This window comes from Populus alba, chromosome 9, assembly GCF_005239225.2.
Source record: "Populus alba chromosome 9, ASM523922v2, whole genome shotgun sequence".
NCBI classification, from domain to species: domain Eukaryota; kingdom Viridiplantae; phylum Streptophyta; class Magnoliopsida; order Malpighiales; family Salicaceae; genus Populus; species Populus alba.
Window position 1 is genome coordinate 5174151 of NC_133292.1, and position 19676 is coordinate 5193826.

At 32.2% G+C, this 19676-nt stretch overlaps 2 protein-coding genes across 11 annotated transcripts; both read right to left on the bottom strand.

Annotated features, from left to right (window-relative positions):
• Positions 1-885: 885 nt before the first annotated feature.
• On the bottom strand, positions 886-6100 carry LOC118035183 (probable magnesium transporter NIPA3). Of its 5 annotated transcripts, none has more exons than XR_012170650.1 (10): positions 5823-6091; positions 5679-5735; positions 5170-5260; positions 4901-5061; positions 4693-4820; positions 4060-4197; positions 2588-2680; positions 2090-2210; positions 1681-1964; positions 886-1437 (listed from the first exon to the last, which is right to left on the bottom strand). XR_012170650.1 is itself a non-coding variant. In XM_035040698.2 (9 exons), the coding sequence occupies exons 1-9, from the start codon at positions 5950-5952 to the stop codon at positions 1834-1836; spliced, it is 1050 nt and encodes a 349-aa protein (XP_034896589.1). In that variant the 5' UTR covers positions 5953-6091; the 3' UTR covers positions 886-1833. The 5 variants fall into 5 exon arrangements, 1 of the variants encoding a protein (XP_034896589.1); XR_004685142.2 differs by having other exon boundaries at positions 886-1168; positions 1274-1964; XM_035040698.2 differs by having other exon boundaries at positions 886-1964.
• Positions 6101-9923: 3823 nt separating this feature from the next.
• On the bottom strand, positions 9924-16212 carry LOC118035181 (exosome complex component RRP45A). Of its 6 annotated transcripts, none has more exons than XR_012170779.1 (11): positions 15690-16168; positions 15141-15350; positions 14671-14766; positions 14376-14490; positions 13102-13182; positions 12801-12989; positions 12314-12606; positions 11734-11792; positions 10810-11059; positions 10625-10726; positions 9924-10527 (listed from the first exon to the last, which is right to left on the bottom strand). XR_012170779.1 is itself a non-coding variant. In XM_035040696.2 (11 exons), the coding sequence occupies exons 2-10, from the start codon at positions 15824-15826 to the stop codon at positions 10845-10847; spliced, it is 1395 nt and encodes a 464-aa protein (XP_034896587.1). In that variant the 5' UTR covers positions 15827-15849; positions 16069-16212; the 3' UTR covers positions 9924-10527; positions 10810-10844. The 6 variants fall into 6 exon arrangements, 4 of the variants coding, with proteins under 4 accessions (XP_034896587.1, XP_034896586.1, XP_034896588.1 ...); XM_035040696.2 differs by lacking the exon at positions 10625-10726 and having other exon boundaries at positions 15690-15849; positions 16069-16212; XM_035040695.2 differs by lacking the exon at positions 10625-10726 and having other exon boundaries at positions 15690-15859; positions 16069-16195.
• Positions 16213-19676: the final 3464 nt, after the last annotated feature.

Genomic DNA, 19676 nt, shown 5'->3' on the forward strand with positions numbered 1-19676 from the left:
GTTTTATTATGTTCTTTTGTTAGATTGATTTTTTTTTTCTAATTTCATTTTTGAATAATGAGTTGATTGAGAACTGTGCTTCATAATTTATTTTATATGAGATTATCTTAGTTTTATGACATGAGTTAAAAATTCTAACAAGATAACCACAGTTTATTTAAGTTGTTTTTTCAGTTTAATTTCTATGAGATTATTTCAGTCTCATGACTCGGATTATGAGGTTAACTTATATTGACTCTGGTTATTTTTTTGTGTCTTTCTTTTTTATTTTATTTTCATACTTCAAATTGAATTGATTGATAATATAGTTTCATAACTTGTTTTGAATGACTTTTCAAAGAGTTATTATAGTTTTATGACTCGAGTTGTGGAATTGACAAGTTAACTCCGGTTAATTTTAAGTAGCTTTTTTTGTTATTTTTTAATTTATTTTTTAATTTTATCATTTAATATTGGGTTGATTGAAAATTGTGTTTCATAATTTATTTTAATTTGTTTTTTATGCAGTTAACATAGTGTTTTTTTCAGGTTATGAATTTGATAAGCTAATTCAATTTAATCCGAGTTAATCTAATATGTTACTATTTTAATATTAAAAAAAAAAATATCGCCTTAAATTTTTTTAAATCAAACTATATTTTTACTGGTTGTCCAAGTTACATTTAAACTTGACAAATTAACAGGATGATGTTGATTCGGTCCCATTTGATTTAGTTTTTTTTATATTAAAAAAAAATTAATCACTCCCACAGCAGATCAAGTGTTAAACTAATTCCCTTAATCTTTGAAAACAATTTTTTTTCGCCTTACATGAACTTAATTTATTTATTTTCCTGACAATTTGATTCACTTAGTTCCAACAATTAAAAAGTATACGAAAGAAGAGAGGAAAGAAAAACTAGTTTCCTAATAATAATTAGTAAGGATCCATTATCCAAAATGGAGCAAATTTTATCGATACAAGAATCAGATTAATTGATTATGTTTCCTTTTCTCTATGCGTGTCTGCATCAGCATACTGGAATTGAAGTTAAAAATAAAAAACACCGTGGGCAAATGGAATCACCTTCAACATTTCGTTTTCACAAATTCTTGTCTTGCTGAAATGTGAACTATACACATCTCACTCTTCGCTCAATTCTCTAAAAAAATCAATCAATCTACAAGCCTACAAGTAATTGATGAACAGATATTATACTACGAGAATTTATTATTCTGCGTGTTCTCAAAGAATGAAACCTATGGGACAAGGTAAAATAACAAAAGGAACTACCTCAGAGCTCAAGTTTCCAGTAAATCAATTGCAGGGCATGGACTCCATTTAAACCTTTCTTCACAGAAATAGGTTTCTGGGTCTTCTGATCACTCTCTTTGCACTGCCTTTGACAGCTAAAGAAGTTGAACGAGCCACCCTTTACACCAGCAATCTCAAACACGCTGTACAAGTATCAACAAATTATGCATCAACGACCATTCCATAACCCAACAAATGCATGTGTAGAACACTCCGATTCAGTGTTTCCTCATCTCACATCCACTTGTAATTCACTTGTAGATCACACATGAGAATGAAGACGTACTACTCCAAGGCTATCGAATGATTTCTTCCGTAACTTTGCAGGAAAAAAAAATGAAAAAGATGAATTCTCAAGGATTTCTGAGGGCCACAAAACAACCTACTCAAAGTAAATTTGTTCGCTTTCTGTTTGGATGTAACCAGAAACTCCGCGGTAACAAAACCATCTCACAGCAATGCTGCCAAAGAACTCGAGATATGGATCATGCATCATATGAAATAACACGAAGCATAAGAGATTTTTTCATGGAGCACATCTAGTGCATTTCTTGTCTCTGTAAGCAAAGGGCTTCAGCAGGCAACTGGTTTTCCTCGTCATGCTTCATAAATTCTCCATTTCCACTGCAAAGTCGGGCAGATAATGCAGGGGATAAAGATGCATAGCTGCCTGATTTATTTGAACATCCATAGCCACATGAAATTAGTAAAATATACTAAAGAATATTACTCATAATTCAAGATTGATTACACTGATTTAGTGGAAATCAAAGAGAAAGAGTCTGAACAAAGCACCTCTAAAGGATGAACTTCTTTCGAAGTCTTTGGTTGTGTGTAGTAGGATGGTCCCTGAGAGAACAACAATGAAGCCACATATTTCTGATATAATGTTTCCCACACTTTGGCCATCCCAATCCTGTTGTAATGTATTTTTACCAATAGATAGTCAAATCAGGATCAGAAATGAAACACTTTACTGTTTGAAATAAGGGTCTGGAGGAGGAAAAAGGAATGGTTCTCAAACTAAGCCTAGTGACAGCATCCTCATCCTGATGACTAGGCTTGCCATAGTGAGTGAGGCATAAAAAATCACATGTTAGAATGCAATCAAGACTTTTTGTTTATCCTATCTTGCATCTACTTACAAATCCATGCCTCAACAGGCTGAAGCTACAGTATTGTTCTTCCAGTGAAATCCAATTAAAATGAAAAGAGCATCAAGCAAAAAATGCACAAAGTAATGAAATACATGCAATTACACAATGTAAGCTTCTACAAAGTGAGTAGCAGTACCTTGAACATGATTACACTCGCAAGAATCGTAAGTGACGTGAACATGACATAATAAATGGGGGATACAACTGCAGTATTGAATGTATCAAGCGCCTGAAACACCAAAGGTTGCAGTTTTTTAGCAAATAAGAATTATAGATACAAGATACATTTTAACCATCTTTAGGTTCTAAAGAACCAAAAAATATATGCAGCACAGATGAACGTAAAAATAAAAAGAAAAGTTGCAGTTTTGGGAAAAAAAAACAATTTGATAGTTTCTTTTTCTGGCTTCAGTAGCATCATGCCTTCCCAACCACCATACCTCTGAAAGAACTATAAACAGAAGGTGCCTTAATAGCTATGGCCTAAGGCATTGTCTAGTACTTCACCTAAGCAGTGTTTTCTAGGTCAATGGGATGTTGATAGCGACACCCTCTTTGAGACAAAATTACTCAGTTTCCTGCAAAACACTGGATCAATTTCAGAACTTTTTTATAACTTGATTACTTATTGCATTTAATATCAGGTCACCAAACATCATACTAAATGCATGGTTCGGCTTGACAACTCATTTTCTAGCAATCCTAAAACGCAAAATCTATTTTTGGAGTATGTGTCCCCCCCATCTCATTTCTGTTTGTGAAATGTTAGTGAAACTATGACTACCAATCAGCTATATTTGACCTTATCATGTATCCTGGTTGAAAATAAAGGTAAAGGAGGTCGGATTAGCCCACAATCTTGTGCATTCCACTTGGAGATAAGGCTGAAATAGATTGGATTGGGATAACTTTGGAGAAAGACATAATAGAGTGAGAATCAGGAGAGAAAAAATGGAATGTAACAAATGGGCTTGTAGTTCGATGGCACTCTCACAAGCAAGAGGAGTGAGATTCAGAGTTCAAGTCTCACCTTTGTCAATTCATCACCAATCACCAAAACAAGAGAAAATCATGATAGAGCAGTGAAAGAATAGAATTGGTAGCATTTTTATAATAGACAGTATAGGGATTTGCATAAATTTTAATGGACATGTTGATGGCAGCAATCTAAATTCCATTTTAACTCTTTCAAAGGAAAAGGTGTAAAAATGAAACTGCACTTGTGACAGAGAACTTTTCTCTAATTCACTAAATTATACGTGTAGAATTGGAAGAATGCCAAATATTCTAGACAGTAACTTGCTGCCACGTAAAATGAAGTCAAAATGTGCACTGGATCATGCCATATGTCCAACAGCAAGTTGAATTCATCGCACATGCCAGCTTAACCTTCTGGAGGGATTTAAGCACAATATCAGAAAAGCAAGCAATGCAGAACATGGAGAAAAGACACCAAAAAGTAAGCAATACAGAACATAGAAGATCAAGGAGAAAAGGAGAACAGCGCAAGAAAGAGGGAACATGATTTATGCAGAAGCAAAATGTTGGAAATATAAGCACGATGAGCTTATTCGTATAAACAAAAAGCAATATTTCTACATTTCTAACCTTGTTTAGATAATTCATTTGCGTGATGACACATGTTGCCACAATAAACACAAAGAACCATGTCTCTGGGTAGAGCAATTGGTTGTTTCCTTCAAATGTTAATTTAAGTGCAGTTCCAAGGGCCTTAACACTCATCACCTGCCCATGATGAAGACAAAACATTTTATGAAAATAAAAAAATGACAAAAGGAAGTGGGGTTTACTCATTTCTTCCATCCCAGTAGAAGAGGAGAAATAGTAAAGCAATTGAATTGGCCCAAGCTCCATTACATAAACATGCAACATCACCAAGGGAAATTCTTTCTACCTTATGTTGGCCAAGAAAAGCATAGATAACATTTTTATCGGTCACTTCTCTTGATAGATCTGGTTAACAATTACCACAGGAAAGTTCACTGCACATAATTAAAATTTTAGTCATTGAAAAAGTGAATTTTCACAACCATTGAAGGATTGTAGAACTTTTTAACTTCAAAATGCATGAAACTTCATCCCCATCAATACAGAATGGTTTTTTATTAAGTTATTTTATCTTTTAAAACTGATTGAATGAAAAAAAAAATCATATCTACATTCATAACTTTGGTCTTACAATTAAAATTCAAAGTAACATCACTGGTTCAGATGATTTACCGAGAGTGAACCCATCAATGAACAGATGCCGGTGAACACTAACACATTCGAGTGCCCGCATTGTGGAGCAAAATGGAAGATCAGAATGAAAACCAACACAATCACTGAGGCCACGTAAAGCAAAAAGGCTGCAGCAGATGGTAAAATGGTATATAAAAAGGAACCATTTCAATAAAAGAAAGATGCGCATGTGAAGGTGCAAACTAACCTGGTTGAGTTGCCATACTACATATCTCCTGAACAGACGTTATAGGGTGCTCCTGTGGTGCATGGATTACGATTACAACAGAACCAGCAATGCACATCACACAACCCAAGATCCCTAGCTGGTGCAGCTTCTCATTCAAGATAAACTGAGCCAACACAGCACTGCACACCATGAAAAACGAAATTAACACAAGAAATGTGGTTAAGATGAGATTTAATATAAAAATTCCAAAAATTTAGCATGCAATACGAACTTAATAAAAGATATACCTGACAATGATACTCAATGCACCAAGAGGGGTAACGAGAACTGCTGGAGCAAATGCGTATGCAACAAAGTTTGCAACCTCTCCAATAATCACTATATGAGAAACCAGACAACAAGAGATATTATACAAACAATCAGCGAATAATTAGATGGTCATTACTAATCATAATTCGCGTACTCTAACCAACTACCACTCCTCAATTTGACTAGAACAAGAAAACTTAATTGATTGCTTAAGTTACCAAACGTAAAAAGATATCAACTGAAAGAAAAAAATCTTATTAACATTAAGCTGACCAATGTAAGAACCTTAATTCAAAGACAATATGAATCATTAAATTTCACAATTAAATCAAAAGAATCACAAGATACAACCAACTTATAAATAACAAAAGTAAAACATCCATTCATTTACATAGAATAGAGCAAATGGAAATTCCGACACAAGAAATATATCAAATTTTCCCAAAACCAAAAGAAGAATCATTGACATAGAAAAAGGACAACTTACTCGTGATCATGCCCAACCACCATAGTGGCTCTAAGAGATATGAGAACCCACCAATACCTACAAAAATCCCACAATCCAAACCAGACCCATTTCACAAAACCAAAATCTCATTTCAAAAAACCGAAAAAGGAAAACGTTTTTTACCAGCTCTGACACCAGAAGCTGCTGCAGCTCTTCTAAGGCCTTTCTTTTTTATAATGAAACTGGCACCAATAAATAGACTTGACATCAAAGCCAGAATGAACCCTTTTAGATTGTCTTCGGAGAAACCCATTTGAAGGCTGAATCTCTCTCTCTTCTTTGTTTTTTAAGCTGCTGCTCGTTTTCTTCTCTTCATCCGCCAATCAATCATTGATTGCGTTGCCTTTCCTCGTATCGTTACCCGTTTTTGTTAATGGAATATGCTGCTCTGTTTTTTTTTTGTTTGCTACTAAACATGAGAAACGCTACGGTGTTGTTTTCTGTACAGATAATTTGTATGTGAGTGACTGGACTCCGCATTTTACTTCGTTAGTTTTTGCCTTATCTCCACTCTTTCCTTTTTCGTAAAAGAAAAAACAAATTTAGAAATTGTCTTTATCTTTATTTATTTTTTTTTTTTCCAATCTTTGCTGGTTCCTTAAATTTTGCTATACTAAATTAGACAAAAAAGAAAAGAAAAGAAAAGAGGATTTTGATATGTTCGAAGTAACATGTTAACTTGTGTAATCAAGTTTGGATTCATGATTACATTTAATTTAATTTATGATATTTTATAAATTATAAATATAATTTATTTATTTATTTATTCAAATTAAAGTTATATTTTTTTATAAATTTACAAATATTTATGAAATGAGCTTATGTTACTAATTTTTATGGGTTTGTATTTAAAAACATATCTATGAATATAAGTAACATGATATCTCTAATGTTAGGTTCTTATTTTTAAAGAGACAAACCCTTTAACCCTTTGTTATTACATTAAAGAAATCTAATCGAAAACTTACTAACAAAATTTTTTAAATCAAAACATTTTTAAGTAATAATAAAAACAAATATTCAATCAATAAACTATTAAATATACAAATAAAAAAGTATAAAAAATAAAAACTAGATTAGGTTGATGAGATTTTAAAAATCATGACCCATCATCCAACTTGTGCTTGTGATATTCATTTCTTGGGTCTTGTAACCCATTATTATTTATAATATCTAAATTATTTATTTTTTATAGATTAAATAGGTCAAATAATATAAATATTATATATTTATCTATTTTTTTAACACCTCTATTGATAATAATATCTACCTATCCCAAATTTTTATTAAATATGCCCTACCTTAAAGGTCAATTTAAAATATAAAACATAGCCCAGATTGAATTTAAAATAAATAAATGAGAGCTGACATGTAACTTTAGTCGACGGTGAAAATAAAGTTGATTTTTTTTATAAAAAAAAAACCCTCAAAAAACGTCTTTTTAACTTTATTTTTTAAAACAAAGTATTAAAAAAACCTCTCCTTTTTCTTTCTCCTCATCTGCCAATCAATCATTCCTAGCTCAATAACCTTGATATCATGGTGATATTATATCAGAGCACATGAACACATCCTAATAAACGACTGCGTTTTTTAAAATCATAAACTCCCCACTCTATATCAAAGGCACTTCAGAAGCTTTTGTTGTTTTTTGTCATATAAATGTTTAAATATCCGGTAAAAATGTAGAGTGTTGTTTCAGGAGATTTGAGAGTTGCTCGATTTTTTTAAAAAATTGTTTAAAGATATTTTTTAAATTAATTATCCTAAAAGATTCTATAGATCAAGTAAAGAACCCGGGTGTTCCAACATCGATATATTTGGATGGAATATCTCAGCAGGCATAACACAAACATATCAACACAGTTGGAAATGTTTGATTTAGGTAGTGTTTCTGATTTTTTTGGAGTGATTATTTTTTAAAATATTTTTTTGTTTATAAATATATTAAAATAATATTTTTTATATTTTTAAATTTATTTTTTATATCAACATATCAAAATAATCTAAAATTATAAAAAATTAATTAAAATAATAATAATTTTTAAAAATCTTCAAAAATATTTTTTAAATAAAAATACAAACATAATCTAACCGCTACATATCAACACAGTTGGAAATGTTTGATTTAGGTAGTGTTTCTGATTTTTTTGGAGTGATTATTTTTTAAAATATTTTTTTGTTTATAAATATATTAAAATAATATTTTTTATATTTTTAAATTTATTTTTTATATCAACATATCAAAATAATCTAAAATTATAAAAAATTAATTAAAATAATAATAATTTTTAAAAATCTTCAAAAATATTTTTTAAATAAAAATACAAACATAATCTAACCGCTAAATAGTTAGATAAGCATTGCAAGGTACATGTATGTGAATGATTGATTAGGAGGTTTTTGAAAAAAATTACGGTGCTAATATTTTTAACTAGAATTTCTTCTTTTTTATATATTGTCTATTTTTTTAAGGTAAAATCAGAAAATAACTATTAAAATGGTATTAGTTATTTCTTTAACACTTGAAAATTTCTCGAGGTTTTACACATCAACCACCTAGAACACCATTCATAAAAAATAAAAATAAAATAAAAAAAGAAATTATTGTCTTGCACTGCTTGGATCCTTGTTTATCAAGATTAAATTACCTTTTCAAACCCTTCAATTATGAATACATGTAGGAAACTACTTCCAAACAAGAGGGAGTAATTTATTGGAAATGGAGGGTTTTATCCCTTGCTTACTAGTCGGAACATTTTGTCCTCCAAAAATTATTAATAAAAACTGCTCATATTTCAATTTCCAAGTTTATCCACGTACAATGCAATTAATGTAATTATGGGCGATAATATGGTGCAAAATATTTTTTAATTAAATTTTTTTTTTTTTTTTACATCTATATATGAAAAGAATAGAGAAATATCAAGAAAAACAAAACTTCAAAAATAAAATATATAGTGACTTATGATCCACTAGAGATCGATATTAAGGTTCATGAGAAAAGTTTGCCGACTGTAGTCAAATTAAACAACACAAAACCACCTTTGCTTGTAATGTACAATTTACCCTTTAATGGGCATTGGATTATCATTTTTTCCCCAAAAATTACAATTAATTTATTAATGATAAGTTTTCAAATTACATCTATGATTTCTTTCATGATTAAATTTAATTATTATTGAAGTAAAAGTCATTAAAAATACAAAGTTATATATTTATATATTTTCTCATGATTTTGTAAATTTCTTTCGGCTATATTATTTTATGCAGTTAATTATATCAAGACATTATACTGATTGATATAATTATTTTTATTTGGTTATATTTAAACATGAAGAAAACAACAAGTCAGATGTTTGTAAATGGTGTTTATTAATCCAGATTTTAATATATATATATATATACAGTGTTAAATGATAGTAATTCACAAAAAAAATTTGCTAGGATGGAAGTTTTCATCTTGACATGTGGACATGCCACAGATGCAAAGGACTTGTTGTTTGTCAATCAAAACATGCCAGATGTAAAGATTATATAAAATGAGATGGGTATCTTATGCCCTGTATTAATATTAACATAAAATAAATAAATAAACATCGATGACGCTTCGAGGAGAGAGAAAACAATAAAAACAAATAGCTAAAAACCTTGAAAACATATTCTTATAATATATTTTTGTTTTTTTGTTTAGACTAATCAAAAGTCTGTCTTATGCTTTAATTATTTAAAAGGTATATTAAAAGCTTGTTTAGAAATATAATTATATATATTTTTTAAAATATTTTTTATATTGAAATATATTAAAATAATATTTTTTATTTTTAAAAAGTTATTTTTGATATATCGCTTTAAAACAATTCAAAATATATATATAAAAAATTAATTATTAATAAAAAAATTCAGCTTTCTAAATATTTGTTCATTCACAAGTAAAACTAGAAAAAAATAAAGACGACAATAAAACAAGTGCACACAATAGGAGTGCCTTGAATTGATATAAATACCAACCCTGCAATTTGTGGTGGAAAACAAATTATCTTTGCATACAGGTTGGGTGCGTCGGCTTGTCCTAAAGCCAGGAGTCTCATCTGCATGAAACAGCAGAGCATTTCCCCATGCATCGGTGCACGGAATTAAGAAAAATAACAGCAGTGACGTAAGAGATTATTAGCATGCAACGCATTTTGAATTAATCAATCACACGTGAAGAAAATGCGCAAGGAAATGAAATGAAATGATAAATATATAGCAGTGAGACTTGCATAATCCTGATATCAGATTTTGCACCAGGCTTGGTTGAATAGATGTTTCGTTTCCTATTCTTGTGTTGCTTGAAACAAAGAACAGGCCCCCCACAAAAGAGATCGACAGCAAAGACTTACCTGATACAAAAAAAAATACACTTCTCTGAAGAGGAGAATTACAATTTGAATTCACTCCCTCTCACTAGCTATATCCTCGAACATTGTAAGAAACACAGCATACGTCGTCAAAGCAAAGCACCACTGCCATGAAAATAGCATCTCTAAAAAGTTTGACCTATCTAAACTTCAAAAAGGGGGGGGGGGGGAAGATAAAGGGCAACTTTAAGCAGCACAAGCAAAGGGGGTGACAATACCCATGCAGCCAACACGTGTAAATCCATTAGCAAGAGACAATCATTAAGAGAGTTCAGAGTAGTCTCTTTCTGGTCTCCACTTCAGTATATCCTGGCCACTGCTGGTTCATTCTTGTCTTTCACTGTTGAATATGAAGTTGAATTTTCCAACACCAGTTACCCTTAATTGTAATAAAGGGGGACTTGAAGGAAGCATGTGTCAAAGATCTGAAAAGGATCGACAATCAGTACCATGAAAATTTCAAGGGTGATAATCGACTTCATTAAATGACAGAATGGACCCAATTTGTCAGGAGAAACCTACACACGATATAGCACTGATATTCCACTCATTTAAGATGGTGTAAGAAAAGAAAGAGGGCAGGCCTCTCTCTATCTGAGTGTTATACAGGGCGGTGACATGGAGCTTCCATGACAAATGAAACCAAAAGGAGTTCATTAAAACAATAAGCAAATGGATCATGTTCCCAAAAGACTGCACCGGCATACCTGCAAGGTAGATGTTTTTCTGCTCAGAATTTCATCTAACTTCCTTTCATGCTGGGAGAAGCTCTCTTTCTCCTCTTGTTCTTGGGCTTCACAGCATCCTTCAATGTTTTCTCTCCATTTGTTTGCAGTGCAGTTCCAGATGTATCTGTAGCTAAAGTTGCTTGTTTAATATCTTCGGTTGGTTTCTCTGGATCAGTTTTGGGACTATTTTCCTCGCTTCCTTTTTGTTTCACATGCTGTGTTGATACTCCTGCATATTTCACACACGACACAAATTACTAATAAGCTATGTTGCATTGGCACAAAAAACACTTGAAAAAAGTCTATCAGGTTGCCCTTTCAAAGAAATATACACATAGAATGCATATATGGGTTCATTATCCATTATTTCACCAAAATAATGATTAAAGCACCTTGTATACAGACAGAAGGTCTGTGGCCACCATAAGATGTATTAAATCAATCTATGGTAACTGCACCCTGTTTTATGGAATACTACTGCTACTCTACTCTCCCACAGCCAATGCCCAGGCATAATATATTATTAATTCACATAAAATGCTACCAGTCAGAATAAAGAAGGTTAACTTTCTTGCCACGGAACAACAGCATAGCAGGAGATCTGCAGCCTCTTTGTCAACTTACTCATGAAGCTCCAACTACCTATTCTGTACCTTTCGAAAAAAAAAAAGATTTGTTTCTTTGTGAAATTTATTTAAGAGTTGCCTCCCATAAAAAAAGAACAGTTTGAAGTCTGCGTTAAATTCTCTTTGATGGGGGGAGTTTTGCTTCAGAGTTTATACAGTATTACTTATCAAGTGAACTAAGAACCTTGCAGGTGCAAAATGAGTGAAATCATTTACAAGCAGGAGAGAAGCAAAGGTAATTTCTTGTACTTCTAAGAAAAATGTACAAGTTGCATACCACGTGAGGCTAGAGAGGCTTTCAGGGAATCAGGATCAACGACCTTCGAATAAGGATCCCTGAGGAGAGGAAAAAAGAAGATTTGCATCACTTTTTAAAAGCAATCACGCAAAAAATAGGAAAAGAATCAAGTTGAAAATTTATTAAACCAAATAGATTAGAGTTTCCAAAGCACAAGAACAAGAAGAAAGGCCTATTATAATTCTATAGAATTTCTAATTACTGCAAATCCAGGTGAGTTAATAACTAACCAGCTTATGAGATATTTAATTAGATGCCAGTTCCACAGCTCTCACTCTCTCTTTGCATTAGTCATAATCATACAGACTTGAATCCATCACAAAGAGCAATAAACTAACATTAAAGTATATAGCAGAGAAATGGTCTGGAAACTAATGTTATTAAATTGCTTTAGGGTCAAGAGATCATTCTCAGGTAATCAAATTCATAATTCAGAAAACTTTCTTCTATCTTCAACAAACTAAGTTCATGATTATGATTTTAACGATGGATGCAAAATCTTCTTTTGGAAGAGCAGGTTTGCACTTCAAAAAAACATTGGAGAGTACTAGCACCATACCAGCTTGATGGACCCCCAAGAAAATTCATAGCATTGCCCTGTCCTCGACCTGTTCCACCTTGTTTAGATGGTTTGATATCACCATCATTGTCATTACCTCTACCGCTGCAGGTTTCATCAGGTACCAACTTTAATCTCTCCATATGATGCCTTGACAACTCACTAACTTCCACCTGCTCAACGGTTTTATTTTGCTCTGTTACATCAAGAGCAGCTACACTAACATTGCCAGCACCAGAAGTAGGGTGGCGCTTGATCTTGCGTAATGCTCTCTCTGTGTTGTATGCTTCAACCTAAATCAAATCACACAATAAAATTAGTTTTGGAACAAAAGACAATCCCATGGCCACGTTTTTCTAGAAGCAGCAAACTGACAAAGGAAAAGGAAAAGGAAAAGAATAGATTGCATTAAAAGAGCACGCATATTTGGCATTGGAAAAGAAATGGCACCTCAACATTCAAAAAAATTTCTGGAGAAGAAACTCACTGCATTTTTTATCTTCTTTGTTATGGATTCAGCACTCAAAGAAGCAAGTTGCAAACAATGCATAATAGCACTCTGTGGCACACCCTCCCCTCCAGGTTTCTGAATTGCACAAATGTCACCATTCGCATTAACCGTTACAGTCATTCTTCCACCCATAACAGCCTCCTCACTTTGGGTAGGATCAACAACCTACATAGCACAAGTTCAGATTAAAAGAACCAGGTGATGAGCTTTTCAAGCTCAACATCAATATGCATCAGGAGTGGACACACAAAAAGAATTGTAGTATAAATCTGCCCACCATTTTGCCCTCACCACCGAAAAATGAAAAAGTTATTGCTATAGGGAGATGGTGGACTATCAAAGGAAGTGGCTCTCTTTCCTGTCACAATGCAATGGATAACAATCAACTTAACAATATGAAAAATGCAAATGGCTAAAGTTGATAAAACATCAAAAAGTCTGACATGTAACTGCCACAACAATATCATCACAGCCTATAACATTTAATGGGAGAAGAAACAGGGAAGGTTTCTAACAAGGACCTCTGAATCTCCAGTTCAGAGTAAATGGTCCATTTTTTTTATGTGGACAAATTCAAGATGTAGATCATGGAAATATGGCTACTTCTGAAGTTATAAAGTTTTCCTCTGTCTGTGACTTTCTAGAGACCTTATTAAAGAGTGTTGTGTTAGGATCTTATCCTGAAGGTAAACAGTCTATTTAAAATACAATGCCTGGGCACAACTTCCTCACAAACAATTGCTCTTAACACCAGTGATGAAAGCTTTCAACTACTTCTAATAAGCCGATGATATCGTTATTTCTATGAAGTAAATACACACAGCTGTAATGCACGACGATGGTGAAAACAGTTCTGGCAAGCACACCCTGTTTTACCCTTATTCTAAACAAGACACAATTCAATCTTCATTGCTACTTCCAAGTTCAAATTTTAGGAAACTTCATAGACATTAAGCAACTTTAAGAGAATAATTTTGGACCAGCATGGCATCATGAACCACAGTTTCTAGGATTATCATTTTGTTAAGGCCTAATACCACATTACCTTGCATGGAACACAATGAGTTAAACAAGTTGAATTATTAGGTGTACAATTAGTCAAATGAACTTATATAAAGAGGCAAAAATTCTTTACAAACTCTATCCCATACATTATGATGAAACCATTCTCCACTCCCATACAACAGTTATCCAATTAATCTGATACATTAGTAATTTTCACCGCTACTGTCAGACTTATAGAATGCATATGAGATTGGAAAGCACCGATCATCTGAGTTGTGTATAACAGCAACCAGAATGATGGCTAGACAAAGAAGGATAGTCAGCTTGAAAAGGTCTCAAGTGTGACATGATAAACAAAATAAGTTCAATACTTTTATTTTCTGATTGTTTGAGGTATCAATTGATATTAAGCACGAATCCAATAAGGGTAAATTTTACAAGCCAAGTTGTTCTTAAAGGTAAAAACACAGAACTAAGAAAATGCTTCCTTGGTTGAAATCCAAGCTTCCATTACAAGTAAATAATTAAAAGCATTAATTAGCCAACCTCTGGTGGATGTACTATCACTTCTTGACCATCTTCACCTCCTAAAGTGCATTCTGGTCTTCTAAACGTTAAGAGAGAGGCTAAGGCAGCAATATTGGCAGCATCAACAAGATTTCTGTTTGCAAAATTGATGAGTGAGTATTAGTCAAATAATAACTATGTAGCATTAGTAAAAGAAGAAACAAAGAAAAAAATATTCAGGAGATCTTAATGAGAGAAATTTCTACTTAAAATAATTAGCTTAAGAACATACATAAAAGGCAGAAAACTAAACAACAAATTTAACATAGCTTACCCCCCATTGTCTAGGATATGAAGGTCAATACGAATGGCCCACACTAACTTCCCGGCAAGAACACAAAGCGATTCTGTATCCACAGCCCTGCTCTCCCTGAAAGGTCACTTAAATATTTAATCAAAGTTGAACTATATTATAAATCTGTATTCTTTTGAAGGGACTAACATAAGTTACATAAGCAGTGCTGACACTTTCTAAGAAGGCCCTGACATGGTATCCCTCAAGGGAGAAAAAAAGTGTAAAAAAGAAAAACCAAATTTACTCCATCCAAAACAATTTGGCATCATCAATGTCATATTCACATATGATTGTGAACATTCATGTGAACACACATATACACACATGTTTGTACAAATACAGTATTCTTAGGGAAGCATTTCATGCTAAAACTGAACAGCAAAGAAAAACATCGAGCCAGTAGACATAAGAAATTATGCTAAAAAAATATAAGTAAAGACACTAATCACCTTAGACCACGATCAACTATACGGCCCAACTCCACTGCAGATTCCCCAGGGCGGCCTGGTTCGAATGAAGGATCAGCCATCGGAGAGAACTCGGTAAAAATAGAAAGTGTCCCTTCATTCTGTCGGTCTTGATAAGGCTGAACTAATTGACCTGTCACAAAACCCATTACATGAGTCTGTCCTAGCTGCACCTCTGATGATCCATCTTCTCTGCAAATTTACCATGACCAAAATACCATTCAATCAACCCCAATCCCAATATACATTAACAATCAACCATAAAGCTCTCCGATCTTCAAAAACAAAACCAAACAATGGCAAGACACTAGCAATTATGACACAATAACAACTCATCAAAGGAACCCCGTTATTCTTTTCCTCTTGCAACTCCTATGCATCATTTAAACCAAAAGTAAATCAACTTTTATATAGCAAAAAACAGGTATAACAAAACGGGAAAATGTGTAAAACCAAAAAGGAGAGCTTGAAAGATGAAACATAACTGGAAAACAAAAGAAATACAAGAAAAAGTACTAAAAAGCAACTTGCCTTCCAAACTTGATGGTAATTTTGCGATACTCAAGAGGATTACGACCATCAATTCTAAGGTTTGAAGCCAAAGCAGTCTCTATGAATTTCTTCTCGTTCACTGTTAATCTCCATGTATTCGCTAATCTTCCATCCATTGTCTTCTATGCTTTCTCAAATTCTACTTTCAACTTAAACCCAAAAGGTGAAAAAAAAAAAGGAAGAAAAAGCTTTAGCTTCTCTCAAGCACTATAACAAACAGTTTGCAGACAAAAAACTAGCAAAGCTAAGGAAATGGGATATCAAGAAATTATTATAGAGTTAAGAGAAACGGGTTTTGCAAATAAAGAACAAAAAATTGAAGCTGTAAAAAAAATAAAGAGTAATTGCTACAAGTTACTTGGTGTTTGTTTTGTTGCTTGAGAGAGCGAAGGGCTCCGTAGAGTTGGAGCTCGGAGTTTGCTGAATTTCGACCACCCTAAAACCCTAACGTTTTTTCAAGTCTGCTGTCCTCTCGAGTTACAAATAGGCGGGGCTAGGCTTATGGTCCATTGGGCCTTCTCTGTTTCGGTGCTCACACAAACTGACCCGATTATCAGCTCACACTGGTTCCATTCAATCGACGGACCACTTGTGATCATAAAAAAAAAGATCAAATTATTAGGTACATTAAATTAACTTCAAATGGTTGGATTAAAATGTAAGGATTTCTTTTTCAGTTAAATTTTGGGGTTAACATTAAAATGATTTATTACTCCATTGGATTGATACTAGGATGTCGTTTTTAAGATTATTCCTTAAAATACTTAGTTTTAATCAATATAAAAAAGAATTAAAATCTCCTGAGAGAGTACTCTAGCTCAAGACTTATTGTAATCTTTCACTGTAACAATGTAAGTGACTTTTTTTTCCTACACCAAAAAAAATTAAAATAGGCTTATAAGAGCATTGAGGTATTTTTTATTAAATAGAATGGAGGCAATGGATATATATATATATATATATATATATATATATATTTCTCATCTTAATTACACAATAAAATAATTAAAATATCATTATAAAAAAATAAACATGGAGTCAAGGGATTTTTTTTATTTTCACAATGATTTTTTTATTATTATAATTGAAGTTGGAGGTACTTTGATATTTGCATAGATATAAAAAATAATGAATGATTAAAATGCATAGTCAAAATACAAAAATACCTTTTGAAAAATTAAGCATGAGGTAAAATTGTATTTTCAGCTTTTCATAGTGATTTTTTTGTAATTATAAAGCTAACCCATGAGCAATTTTGTATTTTACTAAAACAAAACAAAAGGCTGGACGTGTGTGTATGACACCAAGAGATGCATGGAAGTCATTGGCCTCACCACCTCCGAACATCCAACATATCATCCCCATCATGTCATTAAAAGCGTTATCATGTCTTATTTTTATTGGTGCGACGTATGTTTTCATTGGTGGTTTGTTTTTGACATTGATGACCTTTTTTATTTTCCTTCTTTTCTTTCTCCTTTAAAAAACAATTATAAATCGACCCTATTTGCTGTTAAAATTTGAACTTCAATTCTTATTCTTTTGATTTCTAGTTTTTGGTATTGATATTTTTATAGATATTTAATTTATTTTTAATTTCATCATTTAATTTCAATTTACTAGATATTATATTCTCCAGTATGGTTCTCATTCTCATAATTTTTAATTTTTATCCTTAGTTCTTTTGTAGAAGTTTTAGTAATTTTTAATTTCACCATTCAATTCAAATTGACAATATTATATTTTTCAATCTGGTTCTCGTAGTTTTGATTTCTAATTTTTTTTCTCGACTCTTTTATAAAAGTTATTATTTTTTTCAATTTCACCCTTTAATTACAACATTATTTTTATTTATTATATTAATTTTGATCATCATTCTTTTCAAATCTTTTCCTTTTACTATTTTTTTTTTAATTTCACTCATTAATAAAATATAGAATTTATTTTATATTTATTATTATAATTTTTATTTTTAAAATTATTTTCTTAATTTTATCTTTTAATACTTGATTGATTGAAAATTAAACTTCATGATCTTCCATCACTTGATTGATTGAGTTATATTTTTTTTATATAAAAAAAGATTATTTTTTTTTATTTTTTTATGGGTTATTCAAATCTTTTGATTTAAATCACTGGTTTAGTATAATATCTTAAATTGATTCAACCCTTACTACTACTAGAATTATATTTTTATCATGATTTTTTTATATATATATTTTTAATCTTATTTAACCCCTAACACATCAATTTTTTTTTAAAAAATAATAATTCAACCCCACTAGTGCCAAGAGTTGACTATAGGTGCTAATTCTGGCATCACCTTAAAAACAGTAAATGGAGAGGAAAAACATCACCTCAAATATCGTGTTTGGCTATGGCCTTAGAAATGAGGGTAGTTAAGGTATTATAAAATCAGCGAAGGTGTTGATCAAGGTTGTCAAAAACGTTTTTTTGACACGATACAGAACATACAATTTAAACTCGACTCGTAAACTCGAATCGTAAAATCGGAAGTAAAAATTTTTAACTAAAAATCATAAAATCGAAAGTAAAATTTTTTGAACTAAAATCGCAAGTAAAATATTTTAAACAATACAAATATCCAAATATATTAAATTACATAATTGAAATAAAAGTAAAATAAACAATATAAATCTTCAATTTTCAATATAAACAGCAATATATTCTTTTCCTTCTTTCACTAATTTTCTGATTAGCAATTCTGGAACCATTTACTCACTTCATAGTCCATCCTCTAATTAGCCTCCCATTTTTCTGAATCTATCTACGCAGTCTTCGATCAAAATGATTTTCTTCTGGTACGATTATATAATCACATATTACTTGCGTCTTGCAGCAAAATACATTCACAGAATCACAGGTTCCAGAACTGATCAATGGGAAAACGAAAGAAAGGGAGAATTGATAGAAAAATACATTCACAGAATCACATATTACTTGCGTCTTGCAGCAAAATACATTCACAGAATCACAGCTTGGCATCCACATGATTGATAATACAATTGAACATTCAAGCTCAAAAGGCATTCCAAACAGATGCAGTTTTACAACAAAAGGCATTCGGTTCCAAGACTACCAAAGCAAGCAAGATCAAACAGGGCATTCGGTTCCAAGACTAATCACCGATTGTAGAAGCAAACCCAGAAGATGAACATAAATTCACAGCAAACCCAGATCATTTTTTGTCTTTAATCAGGATTCACCACCATTAGACAGAAAAAAAAAAAAAAAAAAACAAAGCTTGGGTTCCCAATTCTTACCTTCGTCTCGCTCTAGAGTGTGAGACAGAGAGGGGATGAAGTCTGGACTCTGGAGTTAAGGAGGGTGTGAGTGTGACCGTGTGAAACAGGGACGATGAAGTCACAGGGGGTAACCTTGAGACAGGAACGAAGTCGCGAGACAGGGACGAGGTCGGGCACTCGGGTGGGAATTGGGAATTTGGGAAAGAAAATAGATTACTGCCCTAAGTCAATATTTGTTGGCTTGTTGCATTTCTAATTTTCCATTCGCAGAACAGTTTGCTAAACTCGGGAAAACATAACATTTTTTACGAGTCAACCGATTTTTCTGCGAGTTTGATCGAGTTAACCTGATTTTGCTGATTTTCGAGTTTTAACCCTGATTCTACATGTTTTCTGTGTTTTAACTTGTAAAATCGTTTGATTTTACGAGTCAAAACGCATTTTTAACAACCATGGTGTTGATTTGAGGGCTGGCAAGTACAATTTTGAAAAGGACACGTTGCAAGAAAGTTTTCACACAAAAGAAAGGGTATTTTCTGTAATTGAATCAATAAAAAGGGATAGAATTGGGCATTACCAGTTCAAATTTTTAATTTAATATTGTCAAGATTTATGTGTTATTTTATAGAATCACGCTCGTGTGTGCTGATAATTAACTCGTCAAATCAAAGAAAATTGCGATTCAGACATTTCAAACACA